Source organism: Solanum tuberosum, unplaced genomic scaffold (genome assembly GCF_000226075.1).
Source record: "Solanum tuberosum cultivar DM 1-3 516 R44 unplaced genomic scaffold, SolTub_3.0 scf00454, whole genome shotgun sequence".
Lineage (NCBI taxonomy): Eukaryota > Viridiplantae > Streptophyta > Magnoliopsida > Solanales > Solanaceae > Solanum > Solanum tuberosum.
The window spans coordinates 61,996-88,453 of record NW_006239370.1 but is presented as its reverse complement, the minus strand read 5'-3'; the positions used below and the strand labels follow the sequence as shown (position 1 = coordinate 88,453).

General features: G+C 36.0%; 1 protein-coding gene across 1 annotated transcript; it reads right to left on the bottom strand.

Annotated features, from left to right (window-relative positions):
* Positions 1 to 401: 401 nt before the first annotated feature.
* Positions 402 to 14,358, bottom strand: LOC102605037 (subtilisin-like protease SBT2.5). The gene is made up of 10 exons (XM_006363579.2): positions 13,960 to 14,358; positions 13,172 to 13,325; positions 12,656 to 13,053; positions 8,538 to 8,633; positions 7,846 to 7,918; positions 6,965 to 7,247; positions 3,760 to 4,079; positions 3,285 to 3,555; positions 2,843 to 3,124; positions 402 to 946 (listed from the first exon to the last, which is right to left on the bottom strand). The coding sequence occupies exons 1-10, from the start codon at positions 14,175 to 14,177 to the stop codon at positions 525 to 527; spliced, it is 2,517 nt and encodes an 838-aa protein (XP_006363641.1). The 5' UTR covers positions 14,178 to 14,358; the 3' UTR covers positions 402 to 524.
* Positions 14,359 to 26,458: the final 12,100 nt, after the last annotated feature.

Sequence of the window (26,458 nt, the reverse complement as noted above, 5' to 3'; positions counted from 1 at the left end):
GTTCAGTTGCCAAAAGATAAAGTAGAAGGATCCAAAATACAAACTCATACAAACACAAGGATCCATCAGATCATTTCGCCTTAAAAATAACATGCATTGCATAATTTTAAAAAAGAGTATTTGTTTCCAAAAATACCCTCCACAAATATGGTGGAAAGAATGTGGAAAAGGTTTTTATGGACAAATGTGTCTTTAATCATACTAATTCATGCATTAAAACCCTTTAGTTATGCCCATCTTAATACTCAATAGAATGTATAATTAGTTATACATAGATAGAAAAAGTAAACCAAAGAGCCCCTCAAAGTTTAGTTTGAGTAATATTAATATTATTTTACAAAAGCATATTACATGACTGGGCATAGTAAATATTTTTAAAAAATATAAAGGAGAGATTGTGATTGAGGAAATGAAATTATGGTTATTTATCATCCTCAATAAGATACCTGCATTACAAAAACATTTACAGAGCCTGACGCAAATAAAAAAATTGGTTACCTAACAAAATTACAAGATCAGAAGTATCAGCTGTTAGTTGAGTGGTATGAGATTTTTACTATGACTGATAAAGGAATGTTTACAACATGACCTTTGTTTCCTACAAGTCCTATTCTTCCAAAGCTTGGTGTTGTACTGTTCATGGTAGCATTGAGGAACACATTCAAGATCTGCTGCTGTCCACTTGCAACGAAAAATCGCTTTGGGGTAACCTTAATGGAAACCCCATTAGGTGCGCTCCAACCGACAATATATGTTTCATTGCCCGCTATGTTGGTCAACATTCTTTGAACTTTTCTTGATTGGTTCAACTTTGATATTGTGATTGAAGGCATGTTTAGGTCAGCTCCATTCATAGTAGATACTCCACAGCTCTCACCAGTGTAATTCAGAAGAACAGGAGCTGATCCATTTATGCCACAGAGGAACGCCATGTAGTCGTTATAACCTACAAATCAGAATTTAAGGTCCACATCTAACAGAAAATGATGTGCCACAATGGATGTATTCTAGCCACCCCCAAATCATTAGTCATTGTTTTCTGAACGTTTTTAGTGATTTAACTAACTCTACGTTGAATTATTCTCAATTCTCATTTAAGTCAAATCACTCACGTAGTCCTTAAAATGAATCAAACAGTTTATGCTTAGAGAACAACAAATTTGAAATAATGTGGGGTGAGAATCGCAGTATGATGAGAACTAATAAACAAAATAAGCAAATTATAGTTTGAACTAGAGATGCAAAACTTTCTAAAGAAGGTTGGCCAAACCTAGCTCTCAACGCCACTCCTTCCCAATAGATTGTCTGGCCTAGTCTTTGTACCAAGAAACTTTAAACAATGGTAAACACGTCTATACGATTCTTAACACCCTATACTTGTATAAAGATCAAAACACTTAATAGACACAGAAGAGATAAAGATATGCTTCCTAGCCTACCGAAAACTTGGTTGAAGCTAGTTAGGAGCTCCAATCAATCAAGTGTTGACACCGGATTAGGTTTGACCTTCCTTCTCAATGTCTGAACATGCATTCTTTTCTCTGCAGTATGGTATGGTAGACTTATAACCAATCAACTAGAGAACATTCTTATAATTACAGAAATGTTATTGATGTGTTTGGGATATGGAGGAAAACATATTTTCTTATTTTCTCATGCTTGGTTGGACAAAATTTTGGAAAAATATTCTCTAGGAAAATAAGTTCTTTAAAAATGAGGAAAATGACTTCCTTAATGGAAGTAGGTAAAATAAGTTTTATAAGTGACACTCTATATTTATTGTATATCCTCCATACCCACCCAACGGCACCAACCCCTACCCATTGACCCTCCCACTCCTTAGGCCTTCTTCCACCCATATAGTGTTTTGCTAGATAATTGCTTACTTGCTAAAAACTATAAAATAAGTAAGAAAACATCTAGGAAATATACTCCTTCATACCAAAAACACATTCTAAACTTCATGGACTTTTCCTAAGAACAGAGGTTGGAAGTGACTAAGTGATAGCATCCATGGCGGCATACCTTTATTATGAAGCTTTGGAAGCCAAGGAGATCAAAATAAAGTTGGTGAGGTTCAATGAGATATCAAGAATGTGTTTATCGTGGAAGAAGAGTCCAAGAATTATGGCAAGGAGTGGCCCAAGCGCTATACATATTTCATAGTCCAAGTCCAGGAAAAGGAGGATTGGGGCCATATAGAGCCCAAGAGGAGGGGCGTACATGAAGCCCAAGACTGGAGCTAAAAATGCCCAAGAAAGGGGCTGAAATTTCTGTCCAGGAGTTGAGATTAATGCCCACTCACGCCCATAAGGGCTGAAGAAAGTCACGCCCAAAAGGGGTTTTTAGGCTTGTGTTTTTTATATAGAGATCAGAACTGAGAACCCTTAGGTATACGATATGATATACCTTCGGTACACGAGACTGAAGACACAAGACACAGTATTTTAATAAGATATCTTTTGTGCAATGATAAAAATTATCTCCTGTTTAAACACTCTTATTTCCTTCTTCAAGGTATGAGATGTTGATCCTTAATATGAGTGTAATTGTCAAGAACCACAGTAGATGTCTTTACTTTAGATCAAAGTTGTGGGATAAAGACTAGGCCAGGCAAATTGTTGGCTAGGAATGCCATTGACACTAGACAAACCTTGATTGGAAAACTTTTGCATCTATAATTCAAACATAATTCGTCTACTTAATTCTTATCATTCCGCAATTCTAGGAACTACTCTCATCCCTGAGATTACGGCATCTGTCATTTTGAAATTAATAGAGTTCAATAATGGGCTAAAAGGCCAATGAACAATACTCTCCTAAACAGCAAAGAGTAGCTTACTTGTATCCAAAATAAGGCCCGGATCCAGTGCTGCAGTAGCATTCACGAATCCGCTTCCCATGTCAAAAGGTGTTGCAGGAGACTGGTTCGAATCTGGGTTGGCATATGCACGCTGGGCTAGTATTGGGCCCCCATATTTATTATGTTGAGAGGCTGTTGTAGAAAGTGCAGATCCGATTGCAGCCGGAGTAAAGGTTGGAAATTTTTGCTTGATCAAGGCTGCTAAACCAGCAATATGAGGAGCAGCCATGCTTGTACCAGACATCATTGCAAAGTTTTCACCTAAATAATAGGAAGTACTTGGGTCAGTAAATAATTTTTCATAGCATTTTTATTGTTTTATGAGTAACCCCATACTTCTACAGATAGTTCTTGAGTAACCTGCTAGCCTATTTTAGTTCTTTTTATAAGGAAGCCTTTTTTAGTTCTTGAGACCATCTACCTTGAAATTCAATCGATTCAGCGCCGCGGGAACTCCAAGCAGCCCATATAGAATTTCCTGGAGCAACTAGGTTGGGTTTCAATATGTCTGCATTATCAACAGAATTGTCTTCTGGATCTGGTCCCCTTGCAGAATAATACATAACCTTCGGAGCAGACAAACTGAAATTTGGTTTTATTCCCCCCAAAATGCAGGCAACAGCCCCAAACTTGACGATTTTCCTTGTAGTTTCATCTTTCTCAAGAGAAGAATTGTAGTACTGAAGTAAAATCTGCCAAATTAATTAAAATCCCCAAATTAAAATCAAAGACGAGAACTGTAGTGCATACATACCAACAGTCACAGAATGAGTAAACTTGTAACAAAAGAATTTACATGTTTTTACGATTCTTATCTCACTTCCTGTGCACTTAAATGCACAACTGTCCATTTTGATCTGCACAGATACTAAAAGCATTTTTACATCCAAACTCACCTTCGCATCATCTGGAGAAGGAATTATAATTCCAGGCAATCTCATTGGAACCGGATTAAGTTGATAGGTGATAACAAAAGGATCCATGGCAAATACAACTCCAGCTGCACTAAGGTTCATAGCTGTTTCTGAGGCCTGTTTGATGGTGGAAAGCCCAAGCACAAACCGGATGGAGTAGCTACAAATCAAGAGATTCCCTTGAACGAGCGTATGATTGAACTTACTGGCATCTTGGCATTCACTAACATACATATCTTTAGCAGCTGTGTCATTCAAAGCATGAATTGCAGAAACAAGCATGTACATGTTATCTGTTCCAGCTGTAAACAAAAACAATTTTTTTTTGAGAATGGTAACTTTTTCTTCTATTTATCCACAGGTATACTACATCAAAGTAGTCCCCCTTCCAAAAGTATTACAAACTAACAAACTCCAAATTACAGGGAACTCCTGAAAAGGTAGTAAAGAAGTTTAATTGGTTAAGGGTACAGTACGGCACCAACAACTAAAGTGCCGCATTATTGCATTCAAAGAGAAACTGGAAATAAAGTTGCAGCATTTTCAGTGATTGTATCGACAGATACTAACAGACTTATGCTCAATAACCACCAACACCAAACCAAAAAAAGACTTTTACAATACAAAAAATCTAATGGCACTAGTGCATAAATTCTCCACAAAGTACATGCCTGATTAGGTATGCATTATTTATGGGCATACCAGTGAAAATCTCAGGCATCTAGCTTAGGTATGCATTTATGGATGTGTCAGGGAAAATCTCGGGCATCTAGCTTAGGTATGCATGTATGGATGTGTCAGGGAAAATATCTCAGGCATCTAGCTTAGGCAAACATTTTTTTGGGAGATATTACAGGATGCTTCGCAGCTTCCGAAATCTGCAAAAAAGAACTATAGAAAGAATAACAGCATAGAATTTATGTTGTTGAAATTATCAAGCAGACCATCTCCAAGAGTAAATTTCTATAGGCTTCACTTTCTACAACAACTTTCAAGGGCATCGGCTTCCTCAACTTTAAAGGCAATCCTGTAATATCATTTCGCATTCTCCGCTGATTTTGATAAATTTTTGGTATTACCAATACATGACAAGGGATTAAACTTCATTTGTCTGGAAAACATAGCTCTCCTTTTCTTTTTAGGTAGTCCTAAAATGGCATCTGTTTCCCGCAAATGAAAGATTGCTCACCTTTTAATTTCTCTCTGCCTATAGACCTAAAATAAATAAACATGTTTCCTCTCTAACAATTTAAACTTTTAGATGAGACAGTTCACACCATTTAATGTGATATTGGAGCATTTTTGGGTCTATAATAAACATATATCATCTTTAACAATTCAACTTGTATTTGAGGTGGTTCACTTAATATAACATGGCATTGGATCTTTGTTGAAAAATAACTCTAGTTCCTGGCGGTGCAATCACTATTCACTATAGCAACATCTGGGAGAAGATTCATATTAAATTAAGTAAACTACCTTATCTAGCTTGAATTGTTAGAAATTGCACTTTTGTGTACTTATTTTAGTTTGATCACACTGATGTGTGGTCTAATTATTTTTCTTGGGCTAAGTACATGAAAATATTTGTTGATAGGTGGCGACAAGACTTGAATTCAAAAGTTTTGCATGCTTTGATACCATGTGAGAGAAAAGATTAGAAGAAAGCATGAAGAACTTACTGTCATGACCCGCCCATTTGCCATACAAGTAGGGCATAAAATTAAGGGGGGGAAGAATCTAGAATCTTGGAAAGGTTTGGAGAAGGCTCTAGAATACCCTAGAAGAGTGTTCTTGGAAGGCTTGAGAATTCTCTAGCCTTGTAGAGAATTCTAAAAGAGGGCCCAATTTGTAAATATGTAGGGACTTGTATAGCAATTTTTATTTGCACTTTAGCCCCTAGGTGTGTAGTTTAAATAGAGGGGCATTCATTTGTAACTCAACCAAGCAAGTGTAAGCAATCTTCCAAAGCAATACAAAAGCCTTCTTTAAAAACTCTTGTGTCTTTCTTCATTCTCTTAGCGATCTAAGTTTGAAAAGGTCTTACTTGAGTTTACAAGATCGTGAAATAGTCGTGAATAAGTTGTCAAGTGTCACACGGAGCGTTAATTGAAGTATAAGTTCGTGACATTACGCCTCAATGCTAGTGACACACTTTACCGTGGATATAGTAATTTATCTAATGTGGCACATGACCTGTACATACTTTAAGTCTAAGCCTAACTTCTTAATCAAAAGGTAATGGATCATGTTTAATCCAAAAATATATCAAACTTATTTAGAATCACCTTAATATTCACTTGAGAAAGCCCCAAAGGGTTGAGGTTGAGGGACTTGTGACTTAGGTCAAAAGTGTGAGCTCTATGCCAAGTGAACTAAGTCAAACTTATTTAGAAACACCTTAATATTCACTTGAGAGAGAAAGCCCCAAGGGGTTGAGGTTGAGGGACTTGGGACTTAGGTCAAAAGTTCGAGCTCTAGTGAACCAAGTCCAGTATTTAAGTGGAGAAAGGTATAGGACAGGCACATCATCCCCGAGTTTCAAGAGTTGCAATTTGCCCAAAGGGCTGATTTTTAAGTCACAAAAAATATATGAATTGACTTGAAAAATCTGGTGATTGAAGACTATCCTCTTCCCTCAAATGCATTCTTTTACGTATAAGATATCAGAACATATAGAACAACACCACAAATTAAAGGGCTAATTTGAATACTCGTAAGTAAGGGTCGACATCTACCTTCCTTGTAACACCTCTATCACCTAAGTTCTCTGGATCGGTACTAACTTACCTATAACTGATCCAACCATATCCAAGAGTTGTGACTCTCCATAGGATGATCTATTACTCATTCTTTTCTAACTCGCAAGGAATTGCAATTTCTCTCTCCAGAAAGAGAGAGAAACAACAACTGACCTAGAAGTTGCATAAATTATCATTAGAAGTTCCAACAGAAAATTACTTAACTTAGTGTAGAGCGGAATAGTTAGGTAGTGAAATCTGATTATTGCCCCACTTCTCTTCAAAGAATTACATAATTTCAGTTCTACTCGTTAACTTCTTCTAACAGACAATTTAAGACTAAGTGAGAGGGAATGATTAAAATAATAGATATTTGTGGGAAGAATCATGCTCCATTAATATTCTCAAAATAGAATTAAATGCAGCAATCACCAAGGAAGACTTACGTGCTAGTCCAACTCCAGATATGGTGATGTTGTTGCCCAGCAATATAGAGTTGCTGTAAACCCTGTCATGGGTTGAAGCACCAACACTGAAGATCCATGGGCTGAACGAAGCAACACTCTTAGGTGATGGTCCAGTATTGCCAGCTGCTTGTACCACAAAAATGCCAGCTTTTACTGCTGATAACAAGGCCATGTCTATCGGATTAAAGAAAGTCGCCAAACCAGGAGGACGCCTGTTTGGCGTGATTGATAAATTGATTATATCCACGCCATCTTGGGCGGCCTATAATTGTAACAGACAAGTATCAACACTGAGGAATTAATATTTATTCTTTTTTCTCTTTTGCCTCTGTGAATTAGCAGTAAATGATTCATAAGCATGAAGGACAAATGAATATGCCCTCCATCCATAAAAAATTGGCCTGCTTCCCATTCTATTCTGTACCAAAAATTAGACCCATTTTGGTATTTGAATCTTTCTCTTTTGTGTCAAAAAAAGATGAAACTTTTTCTTTTATAACTAACAGATGAAACATTTTTCACCTTCTGACAAAATCAAATCTAAACTAGTATACTACTATTTTATGTTACAGAAACTTGATGAGAGACTTCCCTATATCTGCAATATATCTTTCTCCATTCCTCTCTTTATCCAAAAGTCAAAACCAGGACGTGCATCCTTTTCTCTTTATTCTTTTCCTTTAAAAGTTCTCCACTCTCTAGCCAAAAATAAAAACTTACCTGGTCTTTATCCAATATCTGCAATATATCTTTCTCCATTCCTCTCTTTATCCAAAAGTCAAAACCAGGACATGCATCCTTTTCTCTTTATTCTTTTCCTTTAAAAGTTCTCCACTCTCTAGCCAAAAATAAAAACTTACCTGGTCTATGGCAGCAACGACATCTGCAGCAAAGCCACCAAAACTCTTGTATAATGCCTTGTAAACTGCAATGCTAGAAATATCGGCATGTAATCAGTATCTGCTCTAATACTACTTTTAGCGAGAAAGATACAAGGTAAGGAAATTAATACTTATCTCAATCTCTGTATTTTGATAAAAGGAAACACTGGAGGCTTGAGTTATGACCACTTGAGGAAGTTGAGAAGGTCGATCATTAAAGTAGATTTCTAGTAATTTCCCCAAGTGCTCAGAACTCAAGCACTTCCCAGTGCTCCAGGATCCCCCTCCCCTCAACAATGGATTCAGACTTTCATCACTTCACTTATCAGAGAAGAGGTGTGCTAATTGTAATGTTTGGTTAACTCCTGAAGAAGTGATCAGGATCATTTTGTTACAAAAGAACCTTTTTGTAAAGTTAAGTCGTCAAAATCTTTTGCATTGAGAAAGCGCTTGGTTAGAAGTCATTGCAAGATTCACAAGACAAAGGGCTTATAGAAAAGATGAACAAGAACTAACACATAAGTTGATTGCAATACTGTGATACACTAAACTACTAGTGATGAACTGATGATAGTTACATCGCTGGAATCTCTTCTGCATGTAGAGTATCACCTTGCAGGTTGATATCAGTAAATCAAATGTGAACAGAAAATTAAAATTCAATTTCTTACTGTGAATGAGGAGCCATTCCACTAGCATTTCCAAAGTCATGTCCAGCTACAATAACAGGGACTCCATGGTTTCCTGCCGCAATAGAAGCTGTATGCCTGTTTAATAAGAAATTCAAGCCACATAGTTTTAGATGCTATTTTCAGTATCTTAAGTTTGGAGTAAAGATAACAAATTGATGATATCAAGAAGGTTCAAATCAAACAAGGTCCTTTCTTTTCTTTTCATTGTTTTTCTCTTTTCTGTGTGTGTTTTGGAACCCTTGGGCACACCTTACTTGAGCAAAATGAGAACAGAGTTTCATGTATGGGATTTAGTGTGAAAAAAAAATATGTTTGTGAGCTTAAGTGCTGAGTAATGATCGTGCCAAAGGAAAATTAGTCACTCTTATCCAATATTACCATATTCATCCTTTAGTCTACATTACTACCAAATGAAAAAAATTCTACCTGATCTTTACTTGAGAACTCATTAGTGGATAGTGACAAGATAAGAAAGCTTTTGGTACTCTTCTATGTGGTGCAAGAATTTCTTTGATCATTGTGAGCGTCATTGTTCTTGAGCATGCCCATTTGTTTCTCCCTTGTTGGCTTGGTATCTATTTTGTTAATTTGAGGTAGTCCGTTTGGAGAGGCATATTGGGATTCACACTTGTTGGCTTGGTATCTTTTTGTTAATTTGGGGTGGTCAGTTTGGTGAGGCATAATGGGATTCAAGGGACACAAGAATTTCATTTTGTCAATACACGAGTATGAGCAAAAAAAAGGGTGTTTAATTCTCTTGGTTGATCTAAGTCAATTTTGCTGAAAAAGAAAGCTCTTAACTGATTTTATGTCCTTCTGTTGCTGTTTTATGGCAGTCTTTTTTGCTTGAGGACAATGATTCAAGTGTATTTATGTCTTTTCTCATGTTTGAAGAGTTTTAAGTAGTATATGATGTAATCCCTCACATATTTGGTTGTTTTGATGAAAGATATGCAATGAAGGAGGTAAGGAGGAAATACACAAAGGTCTCCTGTTTTGCATCCAAGACATGTTTAACACAAGACAACCTTAGGAAAGGGCATCATGCTCATCAACAGATGTTTTTTGTGTAAAAAAAAATAATGAAAGTGTCAACCATCTTTTTCTGCACTGCCCCATTACAATTGGCATATGGCATTTCTTCTTCTCGTTGTTAGGCCTCCAATGGGTTATTCCCCTTCTCCATCAAAGATACTTATGCTAGCAGGATATGTCGGACAGTTGACAACACTATCAAAAGTACCTGGAGGATGATCCCAAAAGTAAAATTTTGGAGCATTTGGAAAGATGGTAACTGCAGCTGCTTTGATGGAATATCAACTCCCATATTGGCACTTTCTCTCCCCTGTTAGTATGGATAATTTTTGGGATTTTGTTAGCTCCCTAACTCTAGCACAGTAAGGTTTAAAGGGATCTTTTTGGCTGCTTTACAGGTTTTTCCATAGTTAGCTTAATGTTATTTTCATGTTTGAAGCAACTTTATTTAGTTGTGACCATTGCATCTCCTTGATGCTTTTCTAATACAAGCAACTTTATTTAGTGGTGACCATTGCATCTCCTTGATGCTTTTCTAATACAATTTAATTACTTCACAAAAAAAGGAAGGAGGAAATACACAAGACTCAAGCAAAAGAGATGCATGAAATGAAGAATTGGGCACAAAATATCCCCGACTGTCGCAGTGGTGGAGTTTTGGTCACTGTGACTCCACGACCCTGAGTTCAAATTTTCAACTTTTTAGTTACTAGGGTTGAGATGGAAATAAATAGGGACTTTGGAGAGTATGAAAAAAGGGGAGGCGACACCGAAAGACAGACGCAGCTGTTGGGAGAGAAAAAAAGAGAACTTAAGAATTTCAAGGAGGATTAAAGAGATTTAGAGTTTCTTCTAAACCACCTTATTCTCCTAATCTTTTGTTATGAGCATGATGACTCATAATTTTTCAATGATTGTTTTTACTCCATTATGGAGTGACATTCTCATAGTTGAGTTTTGATGAAACCTGTGGTTTTATTAGTGACAAATTTACCTTTTATCTCATGTGTTTAATTGATTCCTTGAGGAGTTTATTGATATAATAATCACAAGAGATATATCAATTTCTCCATTCCTTTGATTGGGTTTAGGATAGTCTAGTTGAATATTGATTCTATTCGCAAGAAGGGATTAGTATTTTAACCTTAGAATTGCCACATAGATATTTGAAAGAAGACTATATATTTCTATCTATGCAGAGCCTTTAAATACAACCTTCGCATCTTTAGAAAAGATTAGAGGGATTGAAATGTATTCGCGAGAAACATTCATACTTCAACAAGGGTTGATGAAAGGTATTATAATTGCTAGTTATTCCATAGGTGGATTCTTGACTCAACTCAATTGAGTTGTGGCTATTTCTCCCGTCATTATTAATTTTACAAATCGGATTTCTCAAAAAGTAATCAAGCAATCCTAATTAGCATATTAGAAACTCAATCCTCTCATGGGATTGACATTATCAATACTATCTTTGACAAGCATGAGCTTTAGTTTTTATACACAGATCTTGGGCTCGTCAGATTTTGGGGCCTTTTCCGGGGGATTGGGCAACATCTATTTGCTAATTGTTGTTGTTGCAACTTTGAGAGTTGTATATAATTTTTTCTTTCACATTTTCGAAATTTCATCCTTAGTACCTGACAAATGGTAGAGAAGGAGACTTGAAGAAAGTATCCCTGAATTTGAACTCACCCCAAGTGCTTTAAAGATGAACTACAGGAGAATCCAGAAAAACAACTAAGAGCTGATAGCAGAGCATTTTCAAAGGATCAGAACATGTGACTATTGTGGTGGAAATCACCTCATTCATGAAAAACCAAGAAGGTAACTTATGTTTCTATAGTTCATAATCTGAACAATCTTACTATGCTTCTCGTACATACAGGCAGGATGATTCTGTTAAGAATACACCGACCTTGAACTCACATTCATCAATGGTGAAGACATATTCAGAGAGAAAGAAGAGTTGTTCAGACAATGAGACAAAAGACACTTTGAAGAATGCAAAGTGTTTTAAGCCTTGGAATAGTCAGCAGCGACGTGGCACAGATCAGGCCCTTAATACTAATTTAGTCAAAGAAAAGATTTGTGCCGTCCACATCAGCGACTTCAGGAAGCTTCCTTACAAAGGATGTGACAAGCACAAGCTTGGCATAGACAAGGAATAAAGTTTGTTAGGAAAATTGTACATAGCCAATAAAAATATTACAAGTAGGATAGAATTTTAACATTATTCATTTTCTTATTATAATACTTGTATATATACTTGAAAGATGGTACAGTAATGGAACACGAAAAAATTTCCACATTGTCTCTTGATAAATTTCTACAGATTCATATGGTTACCATTATGATTCAGAATGGAATGGATACTCAAATTATGGTTGGAATCTAAGTGACATGAAGCAACCACCTCAAGAGGAGAACTGAAACTTTAGAGAGTTAATACATGGATTAGCAAGCAAAACAGAAGAAAGCTATAAAAGTATAGATGAATCACTGTGAAACATGAATACTCGGAGACAATGATGATTGTTTAATCAAGTGAAACATACGATGTAGCTATAGCATCTTCCCTACTGTGCAACTGCACCACATTCATAGAGTTTCATGGAGATGCTCAACTCTTGATAATTCCATGAATGATCCATTACGACCAACAAAATCAGAATTTTACATATCCTAAATGAGGCATCAGAGAGGTCTTGATCAAAAAGTGTTAGTCTAGGGTAGGCCTATAAAGTTTCCTCCTTTTTAAACTGATAAAGTAGTGCAGAGATGAATTTAAATGGAGAAACATGGTCAGTGAGGATTCATATAGACAACCCCAACTTGTTTGGAACTCCTTCACTATTTTCAAGTCTTACTCCTAAAAAGAATGTTACATGACCAAAATTCATATATAAAGGAGGTGGATCGCCAAATTTTATACTTCAGAAGAAATGAAGAAACATATTGATTATGATCGAGAGCTCTTACATTCAGTGTGCACATTGTGAATACCAAATAAGCCTACAAAAGAGCTGCAGTGGAATGTCCATACGATAGAGAACACTTACGTTCCATGACCATCACCATCAAAAGGAGAAGCAAAGTCCTTAGTTGCATTAAATATTCCCCTGGTTATAGCAGATGCTGCAAAATGACGGGCACCAACAAGTTTCCTGTTGCAAGATCCGGATGGAAAATCCAGGGTGACCTCACAAATGCCAGAGAAGTGCTCAGGAACAGGATATGTTTGCTCAGGTGACTTATCATTGAAGCTGGGGTGTGTAGGATCAATTCCAGTGTCAATGAAACCAATTACAATGCCTACCCCAGCAGTTTCATAGCCACCTTCTTGAGCCCATGCCCCATGAGGTAGACCTAGAAATTGTGGTGTATGTGTGGTTGCAGTCTTAACTGAGAAATCCAAAACCATATTTGACACCTCTCTCCTCCTTGCAAGCTTGAATGCCTTCAGATTGATCAAATACATGTTCACATAAGATATGACCATGATCAAAAGTCACAAAAGACTATGTAATGACTTAACTATGTATGGCATGTTAAAGAAAATTCTAATTTCTCCATACCTGCTGGGGTGTTACAAGCACAGCAAATCCATTGATCAAGTAGTGGTAGCTGTATACTTTTAGATACTTTTCTCCTCTTAACACCCTCCTCAATAAGGAATCATGCATTTGAGAAACGTAGGAACCATTCATGCGATCTATATGTGAAATATTGCTGATTCAGAAAACAGCTATCAGTAATATGACTGAAGAAGTTAACTTCTCACTTTCAAATAGATACACTAAAAACAAGACAGAGAGGAACAAAAACTCTAATTGTCTAATGCAAGAATCTGATATGACAATGTAATACGAATAGACCAGAGTGTGATAGTTAGACAAATCTAAAACTTTCTTATTAAAGTGACTTTTTGGATAGTGGGATACACAGCTCCAAGAATCTAGCCACTAAAAGAGTAAAGTCCTCATGTAATTAATTACGCTTCATTCCATGAGAGTCCTTACATAATAATGCATTGCTTCTCATTCTCAATCAGTCAAAACACTAAAATACATAAACACAATCAGATAAGTTTCCCTCCTTTTAACATACTACAATCTACAATTTCAAACACTTAAATAATTAGAAATGCTAGAGATTACAAGTGGAACTTCAAAACCACTAAAAGACTTCAATTTTACACATGCCCAAGTTACAACTAAAATAATACTGTAGTAGAAATTAAACAAACGAAAGTGGGCTAACCACAAAAAAAAACCATTCATCTAGAGCAACATTGAACGCTTCAATCCCAAAATAGTTGTATGAATTCTTAACATGACACTATATATCCAGTTAAAAATAATACCTTGGTTTGTCAAATCTATTAACTCTCTGTGACCCACCATTTCTTGAGTGGTATTGATTCTTCAAGTTGAGTTCTTCATTAAAATGAGCTTTTTTCAGGGTCACAATATACACTGCAGTAGCTGAATCAGCAGCATTCTCTAGAGAGCATCCACAACCCACAAAAATCCCCAAAAAAATTGCCCCCACCAAGAATCTGAAGCTGACAGACCCCTCCATTTTCAGCAGGTGAAAAGTCCACCCATTTGCTTCTTCAAGTACCCCCAATAAGAAATAAACAAGAATTGTGTAAGCTAAGATAAGGGTACAAAGCAAATGAGAGTTTGTTGGCTTCTTTATGCTGAAGAGAGAGAGAGAAGTGCATTTAATTAGCTGAAGAAGCAACTTTCTTGGGTTGTGTGCATATGAACCTATAAAATTTCCTACTTTTTTGAATAAAAAGAGTGCATATGGAAAAATCAAATTTGTTTTTTTTTTTTCGTTTTTATGCTGTTGGACGTATTCACATGTCTTTATTTGTTATAACGGTTATATTAATCAATCAATAATTTTCTGTCTCATTTCTTATGCTCAACACTATTTTATGAAAGAAGCTTTTGGGGTATTCTGAAATTAAATGAATATGATAATTTTTGGCCTCTTGTTTCGACATGTAATTTAAATTACTTGAATTATATGTTTTCTCTTAAATGTGAAAACTCTACGAGTAATAAAAACTACTATCAAAATTTTTCTTGATTCTTATACAATTTTACCAAATAAGAAAATCATAGTTCATGTGGAATTTCATAGAAACTTTTGAACATAAAGAGGAATTTCTTGAACTTGAAATCTTCATTCTTCTTTTCAACTTTTGAGGGAAAGGTGGGGAATTTTTAATGTAGGCCAAAGAAACGGGTGGAATTTCATCATTCTTTCCACTTTCAACCCCCACCCCCTCAACATTCAAAGGCACCTCTCTATCAATTTCATCATTGACCAATACCGATCCATAAATTTTCACCCTATCGGAATCAGACTCCTCAACTTTGATTTTTGCTTGTTATCAACCCCAAGCGTCTCATCTTTCTTTTGTACCTCTCTCTCAGCCACTCCTTGTAACAATAGTCATGCAATGGGTATTTTTATTTCTCATATTAATCATGCTATCACTTAGAAGACCCCTCTTCTGTCTCGAATTTAAATAGGTAAAAATTTGGTTCATTTTAGACTCAAGTTGTTTAATGGAAATAGAATGGAAAGTGGTCGTTTGGTTGAAAGAAGAGAACTCACTCTTCATTTCTTTAAGATATTTGTCTAAACCTTCAACCTTATTAAGAATTTGAGAAAACATATCTTTTGTTCGATAACTCTTAGGGTCAGCATTGGAATCTTTAGTCTTAGGTCAATCATAGGGAGGCACATAATGATTCATCTCGTTTTCTCTATCCCTCTAACCATTATTGCAATCACACCATTCTCTATCAGGGTCCCTCCAGGTTCCATCTCTTTCTTTGTTTCTCCACTCACTATTTCTATCCTTATTCCAACATTGATTCTCGTCTTGCCTTTGGAGAACTCCATGCTTGATTTTCCAAAAACTTCACCTCTTCATTATACATACTGTCAAAATCGTCATCTTCATAGACTCAACTCCCCTTTATAACCACATTATTAATACTTTTAGAACTCGCACCCATGACATGCTTAGTCAAGAGTTCCATTTGAGTCATCATTTTTGTCATGTTTGTATCTTGTTCTTCATCTTTGAATTTTTTTTTTTGGTACTTAGGGAGAAGTAGGTAACACCCTTTTCCACCTCAGCCTTCTGAGTATGACAAGCTTGATTCTTTTTGGTTATTCAATAAATCAAAGCAGTGGAAATTATCAAATTTTGCCTTATGAGAGAACCACCATTATCCACAACTACTTTGTTCAATTGGTCAAGAGAACGGTTGAAGCAATTTTTTTTTAATCGAAGCCATGATTTACGAAGAGGTTCACCACACTTTTGGTGGAAGTTAGTGATCTCGTCTCGAAGTTGAAGCATCTGAGAGGGTGGAAAGAACCTATCTAGGAAAGCTTTTGTGAGCTCGATTCAAGAAGTGATAAATTCTTTCGTTATTTCTCACAACCATATAGTAGGTTCTCCAAATAAGGGAAAAAAAGGAAACAACCTCATTCAAATAGACTTTTGAGTTATGTCGGCAATATTTAATGGACTACACACATCAATAAAGTTTTTGAGGTGATTGTGTGCTTCCTTGTGAGTTTGCCCACCGACGAGGCCCTTCATTTGAAGCAAGTGCAACATGATGTTTGTCAAATAGCACTAGCACATCCCACCTCTCCCAAATAATCTTCATTGCCTTTCATAATTAGCAGTTTTGCTACCATGAACACTCATAAAGAGGAATTTCTTAATTCTTATACAATCTTACCAAATAAGAAAATCATAGTTCCTATGAAATTTCACCGAGAGACTTTTGAACATAAAGAGGAATTTCTTGAACTTGAAAACTTCATCCTTCTTTTTCAATTTTTGAGGGAAAGGTGAGGGGAATTTTTTATGTAAGCCAAGAAATGGGTGGAATTTCATCATTCTTTCCACTTTCACCCCCTTCAACATTCAAAGGCACATTTCTATCAATTTCATCATTGACCAATACCGATCCATAAATTTTCACCCCATCGGAATCAGACTCATCAACTTTGATTTTTGCTTGTCACCAACCCCAAGCGTCTCATCTTCTTTTTGTACCTCTCTCCCAACAATTTTGCCACTCCTTGTAACAATAGTCATGCAATGGGTATTTTTATTTTTCATATTCATCATGCTATCACTTAGAAGACCTCTCTTTTGTCTTGAATTTAAATAGAAAAAAATTTGGTTCATTTTAGACTCAAGTTGTTTAATGGAAATAGAATGGGAAGTGGTCGTTTGGTTGAAAGAAGAGAACTCACTCTTCATTTCTTTAAGATTTTCATCTGAGTCTTCAACCTTATTAAGAATTTGGGAAAACATATCTTTGTTCGATAACCCTTAGGGTCAGCATTGGAATCTTTAGGCTTAGGTCAATCATAGGGAGGCGCATAATGATTCATCTCGTTTTCTCTATCCCGCTAACCATTGTTGCAATACACCATTCTCTATCAGGGTCCCTCCAAGTTCCATCTCTTTCTTTGTTTCTCCACTCACTATTTCTATCCTTATTCCAACCTTGATTCTCGTCTTTCCTTTAGAGAACTCCCGGGTTGATTTTCCAAAAAACTTAACCTCTTCATTATACATATTGTCAAAATCATCATCTTCATAGACTCAATTCCCCTTTGTAACCACATCATTAACACTTTTAGAATCCACACCCATGACATGCTTAGTCACGAGTTTTATTTGAGTCATCATTTTTGTCATATTTTTATCCCATTCTTCATCTTTGAACCTTTTTTCCTTGGTACTCAGGGAGAAGGAGGTAACACCCTTTTCCACCTCAGCCTCCTGAATATGTCAAACTCGATTTGTTCTAGTCATTCTATAAAGAAAAGCAATGGAAATTACCAAAGTTTGCATTATGAGAGAACCATCTACAAAATTACCCGCAACTACTTTGTTCAATAGGTCAAGAGAACGGTTGAAGCAAAATCTTTTTAATCGAAGTCATCATTTATGAAGAGTTTCACCACACTTTTGGTGGAAGTTAGTGATCTCGTCTCAAAGTTGAAGCATCTAAGAGGGTGAAATGAACCTATCTAGAAAAGCTTTTGTGAGTTCGATCCAACAAGTGACAAATCCTTTCGTTATTTCTCACAACCAAGTAGTAGCTTCTCCAAATAAGGAAAAAAAGGAAACAACCTCATTCAAATAGACTTTTGAGTTATGTCGGCAATATTGAATAGACTACACACATCAATAAAGTTTTTGAGGTGATTGTGTGCATCCTTGTGAGCTTGCCCACCGACGAGGCCCTTCATTTGAGGCAGTGTAACATGGTGTTTGTCACATAGAAGATGGCATTACCTACCGTAGAGGGTAGGAAAATAGCACTAGCACATCCCACCTCTCCCAAATAATCGTCATCGATGAATTGCTTTTCATAATTAGTAGTTTTGCTACCATTTTCACCTATATCAGGCATACAAATAGCAAACAAGGTAAAGATAAACATTGGCAAATGATAAGTGAATTATAATACTTTAATACGAGAATTCTATTCACCATTCCCCAGAAACGGTGTCATTTATATAACACTCAACTATTCTTCACAAAATAATATGTAGGTGATCGTATGCAATATTTAATCAATCTAGAAGTTGAGATTGATCCCACAAAGAATGGACAAATACAATTCACTCTATATTGTGTTCAAATCTCTAGTGATTCGCACATTGATAAAATTGCATAAAAGTAAATAGAGGGTTTTAAATGTGAACATTGTATTATAAAAATTTAATGCTTATTTTAATCGATTGAATGCAACTTAACAAAATTGGTATTTTATGCAAGTATTTAAGGTTCCTAGGGATGTGCTAGCATGGATTATAATCAAGTAATTGGATGATTAATTTTGCGTAATTTAGTTGAAAAATATTAGGTAAGCTAGATTTAAAATATCACATGAACTTTCTCAAACCCAATGTTTAATCAATACAAACTAATCTATTAGTTTGATTTAAACAAACTATTTCTTGATCTATTATTAAATGAATAAAATTGAGTAACATCAACTGAATCTTCTCACTCTTATAATCTCTTGCGAGCAACATAAGAAATCTATAGTAATTAGAGTTTTCAAACTCTAATCATAGATGAAATCATTAAGAAAGTAGCTTAACCCAATTCAAATTAATATTGAAGAAATAATTAATTAATATCCAATCCCAAATTAATCATTCATATCGTGCGCACCCCTAAAAATGAGGTATTAGCTTGACATAACTAAAGAAAAAGTAATATTACCAAGTTATTCAATTATAATAGCCTAAATTCAGTTGTCTAGGAAGTAATTTACACTCCAAATGTAAAAAACATGAGAATTCTCCTCCAAGATTAAGCATTTCTTCCCTAAGTTCTCCTTAATTCCCAAAACTTTGGAGAAAGTTCTAAAATCTTAAAAGTATCTATTTCTTGTTACAAAATTTATTTATATACGAGGTAAAATATTTACAAAATTTTCATCGATGTCACTTTGTCAATCTAGATCGGGCTTGCCGAAGAATCTGATGATGCTCCAAACTCATCTTTCACTTTGTCGTTTTGCGTGCTTTTGCTTTTTCTTTCAGGCGACATTAAAATTAGGCAATGGATTGTTTCTTCGCCAAACAATTCGTGATGTGCCAAGTGGACATTGATATCACCAATCTTGATGAATAGGAGTGGGTGTAACTATTAATTTTGGCGAACCTCCGGTAGTTTGGCGATGCGCCAAACTCCTTAGGTGATGGAGCTTTTTGACTTTGATAGTTTCTTTCCTCTTTTACCATATTTTCGTTCTTTTTTATGCTTACATGCATATGTGACATTGAAATCTGAAATACAAGCAAAATTCATTAGAAATTATACTAATTTTCATTGAGGAAATCATTTTCATATCGAAAATAGGCTAAATGAGTAGTAAAATCATGACTCGTATTGTAACATAATAGTAGCTAGTGGGTTTGGGACTTTTCAACCCCATCTTCTTGAACAATGATGAGAGAATCAGATTATATTATCTCCCAAGTTACAAAGTGTTTTGGCTATTACCTGTCTTCTAATAGAAATTTCAATAGGGAAACTTTCTAGGTCCTATAGCTTTTTTGGCAATCTGTTTTGGATCCAAGACGAGCACTACTCTATCATAACTAGTATCGTATACTTTGTTAGCCATCTATTGTTGGACACTATATTGTTTAGATACATTGCATATTGGGGAATTCCCTTTATCACTAAGATGTATTCTAATGTTTATCCTATTTAATAGATCAAAGAATTTTGAAAATGACATCTCTTCTTTCTTCTTCTTTTACCTCGGTGGGAATGAGGAATGAGTTCTAGCAGCTACCGATGTAGGCTGCTTCACTCCTCCTTCTTCTAGACCCTCAATGATTTATCGTCACACTCTGGGTCTATACTCTAGGTGTGGTTGGCACTCGAAAATCATTTGTAACATCTCGCAACTAGAAAGAAGTTTAAAATTTGGAAATAGTCATTTTTGGAAAGTGTAAGGAAATCTGGAAATTTTTATGTTAAAGTGAGTTTTTGGTCAAATTCAAATGACCATAACTCCTAGCTCAGGATGATTTAGGTGTATTTCCAGATATGATTGGGAAGCTCTTGGGATGATCTTTCCAACGCCGCCAAGTTTGCCCGATTCTGAGTTCGTATGAGTAAGTTATTCCCTTTGGAAGTTGGGCTGTTGGATTAAGGAAAGTCTAATTCGGGTTTCAGAAGGGTAAATTAGTCTTTTCCTTACCTAATTATTCTAATTCGTTTTTAGGAGTTAATTGGGGTAAAACAAGATTTTTGGTCAGTTTAGAAAAGTTAGAGTTCACACTAGGGCTTGGAGAAAAGAGAAAGGAGGAGAAAAAAGAAGAGGAATCAAGAAACGTTCGAGCTTTGTGTGTGGATTTCGTCGGGGGTGATCCCTACAAGGTATGTGAGACTACATAGTATTGAGTTAGATCACCCACGCACCAAACATGATTCAATTCAGCGAATTTAAGTCTTTGAATGATTAGAAATTGAGTTCTTGATGAACATTGTTAAAAGTTTCATTGAATTCTTGGGGGTTGTGTTGTTGAGGTTTCTTGATGATTTGATTCATGTTTCCGGGTGAAATTTCGTCTTGAATCTGTTGCATATTGAGGGTATTAATGATTCTAAGTGTTTGGGGAAGGAACCATTGAAGTTTAGAGATGAAAAACGAAGGAGAAAAATCGGGGATTTTCTGGGCAAAGGCTTGGGGCGCCGCGCCTGCGAGAGCGCCACAAAATTCCTCTGAACTTTGGCCTCTGGCGCGTCGTGCCAGACAGAGCGCCACAGAAAGTTCTCTGAACTTTGAGGGCTGGCGCCCCGCGCGTCTCAGAGCGCTAGGGACGCCAGTTCTCCCCATTCGTTCCCCACCTTTTCGTACTTGTTCCCTAGCAATGTACCTATGTTTCTAAGTTGATTGCAACACTCTAAGATACGTCTAAACATCATGAAATCATTTATAAACCTGAGATCATGAACCTTGAATCCATAATCCAATTCAAGGAAAGTTAGGATCAAAGTCAAGAGAGGTTAAGAGTCAAGTCTAAAAGTTAAGAGCAAGTCAAAGCAAAGTTTTTAAAGGTTCAAAAGTCTTTAACAAACGTTTTAACTTTGTTTTTAAGACTTAAGTTTCAAGTTAAGCAAATAGTAAAGAGTTGAGTTCATTTCTCAAAAAGCTATAAGGGAACTAAGTATTCCCAAAGAGTTTATAAAAGTTTCACATTTGAGCAAGAAAAGGGAACATCGATTCAAAGAGAGCTTTTAAGTCTAAGTTTTGAGTAATTATCTCAAACCAAAAGAAAGAAGTTGTTTTTAAAACATATGAGCTAAGTATATTTTTTGGAGTAGTATTGAGCACCGATATGGGGATGCGAGTTCATATTAACTCAAGTCTCCATAAACCATGTAGCCATCATGGGTATTAATAGGTCATACTTTTTAGATGATCACATAAGTTAAGCTAGTGGATCCACTAAGTTAAGCATTCTATATGACGGCAAAGTATAGAACAGTTCTGGCAGCGTGGGCAAGACGATGTATCACCACTTAGGCTCATAGTGGTGGTTGTCGGTTAGAGAATCTCCACAGAAACTATATTATTTTATTATATGTGGAAAGTTGAGTTTGTTACTGCATTTCCTTTAACGAACTAAGTTGCTTTTACTATTTTATAAAGCTTTTTCATATGCATGTGTTCATTGCTTTATTCTGAGTTAAGTTATTCATGAGTTGAGAAGAGCCAAGGTAAGTGTTTCTTTCAGAATCTTTTCAAGCCTATGTATTGTTTAGCATTCCAACTCGCATACTCGTACATTCAATGTATTAATGCCAGTTGGCCTGCATCGTCTTATGATGCAGACACAGGTAACTAGGATCAGCATCCAACACCTCGTTGATCCAGCTTGAGCACTCAGAGTTTGTGGTGAGCCTCTTTGCATTCGGAGGACTCCTTTATTTGCTTTCTAGTCTTTCAGATGTTAGGATGATCGGGGGTCCTGTCCCGACATCCCTTTTTGTTTTAGAGGCTTCATAGACAGTCAGTTATTAGTTTTTTAGTCTTCTCATTTTATATTATGTGAAGACTTGGGTTGCCATTTTGGCCTAGTTGAATGTTTAATTCTTCTAACATTCTAAGATATATTATTAAGCTATTTGAGTAAGTTCATTTTATCAGGGTAATCATGCTTAGAGTCTTCCGCTGAGTTAAGTAAGCCAGGCCAAGGGTTCGCTTAGGGCCAGTAATGGTTCTCAAGTGCCAGTCCCGCCTAGGGTGTAGACTCGGGGCATGACATCATTGATGATCCCAAGTGAACCCTAGGCCTAACTAACTACTTAGCAGAAGACTAAGCACATACATGCGGAACTTCAATGATGAGCATTCAAAAAAAACACTTAACTAAATTTCATGCTCTGTCTGAAAATACTAAATATAGATAATGAAAATTTTCAACACATCTTGAAGGAAATACTGAACTGACTTTCTAACTTTTTCCATGAAGTCTCTACTACACTGAAAGTAGGTGCCGGAACAAGACCCACAACTACCTCAAAAGTACTAACTGACTACTACTACTAATCAATATAATGAATTGAGTCCCCCAAAAGAAAGGAGGTCTCACCAAAGGTTGATGAGGTAATGATCTCAATGGAGTGCATATTGATGATCCTGATCACCTGAATCTGCATTATAAAATGATACAGCGTTGAAAGACATCAATACATGAAATATATGATTTGTAATAAATCTGAATGAAATAGTATATGAGTTGAAAGAATACTGAAAATAACTTGATTGAAAGTAAAATATGCAATGTAATAAGGCAAGTAAAACTTTGTGTCTGAGTAAAGTAATACGTATCAATTTCTAAAATAGTATTTTATTTTTCTTGGGGAGTTTCTCTAACTGACAACCATCATTATGAGCCTCGTGATGATACAACGTCTAGCCACATTTCCAAGGTCATCATATATCTTGCCAGAGTATATGACTACAAAAATGAACTTATGGATCCATCTCTAAGCCCTAATCAAGGCTGGGTGAGGAGTCATTTGAACCAATGGCATGATCATATTACATTAGTGAGTAGTTTATGGGGTTTGAGTTATTTTAACTCTTACCCAAATTGGTGCTCAGTACTACTCCCAAAATGTGCTTCAATTCTCATAAGAATAATTGTGTTGAGTAAATACTCAAAAGTACTTCTTTAAGGAATACTGATCCTTACTTTTAACTGGATGAAACTGTTTCCTCAAACTGATTATGCTTTCTTAAAAAGCTCATATTTTTATTGTGAAAATAATACATTTTATACACATAGTGCTTCTTAAAATTCTTCTCAGATGGAAACTTAAAATACTTGAACTTACTTCAATTCAATAGTCAATGCACGAAAGTAATTATGCAAAAGCTTTCAATAATTCTTAACTAAATAGGATTCATGTGATAAACTAAGCATGAGCAACAATTCAAGAATTAAAATACATGAATAACCATAATTTCAATGATAAGAATCAGAATTCACTAACAAGGAATAAAGGTCAATTTAAAATTTATGAAAACTTGGGTAGAAACACTAGATTTGATTCTTACTGATTGAATTTTAGATGAAGGGTGTGATGATGAACTTAGTCCATCACTATGAATAGCCTTATATACCTTGAATACTTTGAAGAGGAACCTCTAAAATCCATTCTTGAACTTTAGGATGAATTCTTGGTGTTGTAGATGAAGGAGAGGAGAGAATTTGAGAGAAAATAAGCCCTAGTTCATTCAAGATGAATTTTATTATGACCCGCCAACTTAAATTAACAACTAGAGCATCTTAAAAATCTAAACTCTCAAAAATTGGCTTGGCACAGTACTCCCATGCTATGGGCTGTGCGGAGCGCATGACCAATTTTTGAAAATATTGAGATTGCTGGAAACTTGTCTTGGCGTGGTGTGCCCATGTGGAGCATACTACCACTTCAAAAATAACGAGGCTGCAAGATATTTAGCTTAGTGCAGTGTGCCCATGCTATGGGCCACGCAGAGCACCCACGTTGTGGGCCATGCGGAGCGCACAACCAATTTGACGTCCCTCAAGTAAAATGTAAATAACTCTTTGCTCAAGATTCAGATTATTAAGAGTTCATTGACGTTGGAAAGAATAGTTGTAGAGCTTTAACTTGATAGGATATAGGTCATGTAGTTATTTATATGTTGAAAGATATAGTTGTTTGAAGTTGACCCTTACTTGAACTAATGAAAAAAACTTAGCCGGTAGAATGGTTTTGAACTTAGCTTAGTGTTAGAGGTCTTTTGCGTCCAAACGCACATGCAAGTACGTGATCATGCAAGTAATAAAGTAGCTCTTTTTAAGAACTGGATGTCGTACCAACTGTAACGCTTGAAAAACAAGTAAGTTAGACTAGAGCCTTACGTAAGGGTTCTAGAGCTTTACGTGAGGGTTAGAGTTGTGAAAATGACCTCTCGTATTTGGAGTGAAGGGTTTAGGGGTTAAACGTCAAGGTATGACTCCCCAAGGAACAACCAAGGGTCCTTGAGGAGGACCCTAGAAACCACCTAAAATCTGCCAAAAAGACATCCCACCCACGCCTCGTGAATAGGGGAGTGGGTCAAGACCCCAAAAGTGGAGTTGCAGGAATCCACCCACGGAGGACTAGCATGACCCATGGGTTCACCAACGGCCCGTGGGTCGGGGTATCATGGGTAAGGTAGCCTTGTCCTTAGGCGGTTTAAGTTGGACGGTTAGGGAAGTTTCTAGAATTAATTAGTTATAAAGTGGTGTCATTTTATTAGAAATTAGACCACCTATATAAAGCTATTATACCATTAATTAAGGGATTCCAAATCATTATTTCAATTCACCCAAAAGAACCCAATTCCCTCCAAGAAATTCTCTGAAGAAGAAGAAGAAGAAGAAGAAGAAGAAGAGCAAGTTAGGGCAAATTCCTCCATTATTGCAAGCATTTTGAGGGCTTTATAATCAAGGTATGATAGCATATTCATCCATGGATTTTTCCATCCATGTATCCCTTAGATTTCCGCCAATTGTGAAGATGAAATCGCCAATTCAAGTTAGGGTTCCTTCCAATATTGTGGGTTATGTTGAGTATGATTCCAATTGAGTGGAGAGTAATTGTTTGTGATTGATTTAGTATTGAATTATGCTATTATGATGAAATTATATGTTTTCAATGGCTAACCCTAGTTTAATTGATGAAATTGAAGTAATGTGGGTTTGTGTCTTAAAAAGGGAAATTGAAGACTTAGAGATAATCTTTTAGAATTGATGATGTCTACAGTAATTGTTCAAGAATAAAATCAAGTAGACATGAATTGAATTAGATTATAGTAAATATGATGGATCATGACTAGTAAAGCTTGAAGTTGAACCTTTATGATGATTTATGACTAGAATTCCTTAAAAATGAAGTATGTGTTTAAAATGCCTTGAAGTCTAGGTATGAATGATGATTGTAAGAAGTAAAAGCTTTGAGTGTAAGGCTTGTAGACATGAATGTTGATCTCTAGGATTTTGAGACTAAAGCCAATGTGATAAATTATGTATGTTAAGGCTTTAAGAGTGACCCTTGCATGATAATGGTAGACTATTAGATAGAATTGTTGTGGAAAGACTTTACCTACCTAATCTACCTCATGAATGTTTGAATACATAAAGTGATAGAATCACATGAGTTAGGACGATATCCATGTCTAGTGCTTGAACCCTATGGTGATGATTGAAAGACAACTTTGAACCTCAAGGAGGTGAAGAATGAGATTATGCTTGTAGTAATTGAACTACTTGAATTATGATTATATCCATGTCTAATGTAGTCATTCTAGATGTGTGGATTTGATATGAGCTTTGACTTTAAAAGGGCAAGATATGATATTACGCATGTTTTATGAAGTTTAGTACATGTTTTAGAAACACTTTGAGAGTAAAGTGAATATGCTCATGATCTAGTTGTTGTGTTGTTGAAAGGTTATTCTCATGTACACACTTATGCATGAATATGATATGATGTGAAAGTTTGTCACCTGTAGTGATTCTAAGGTTGGAAGACTAGTCTCCCCTATTGAATCTATGAGCTTTAGTATGAGTTAGGTTGGATTAAATGTCAAGACATTCTTCCATAAATATGAACTTAAGTCAAGACTTAGTATGAACTCAATGGGAATTATGCTTAGCACCGAGTGGATATTGATATGAGATGGAAGCCCTCACGTTAGTAGAAGTCGGGTTTCTAGTAGTAGTCTCTTGAGATGGGATCCCTCATG

Excerpts from the sequence above, each read along its gene's own strand:
- LOC102605037 (XM_006363579.2), bottom strand. The coding sequence starts at position 14,177 with ATGGAGGGGTCTGTCAGCTTCAGATTCTTGGTGGGGGCAATTTTTTTG. Across the intron at positions 8,634-12,655 it reads GATGGTGATGGTCATGGAAC|GCATACAGCTTCTATTGCGG; the intron begins GTAAGTGTTCTC and ends CTTATTAAACAG. Across the intron at positions 7,919-8,537 it reads GGAATGGCTCCTCATTCACA|CATTGCAGTTTACAAGGCAT; the intron begins GTAAGAAATTGA and ends CGATATTTCTAG.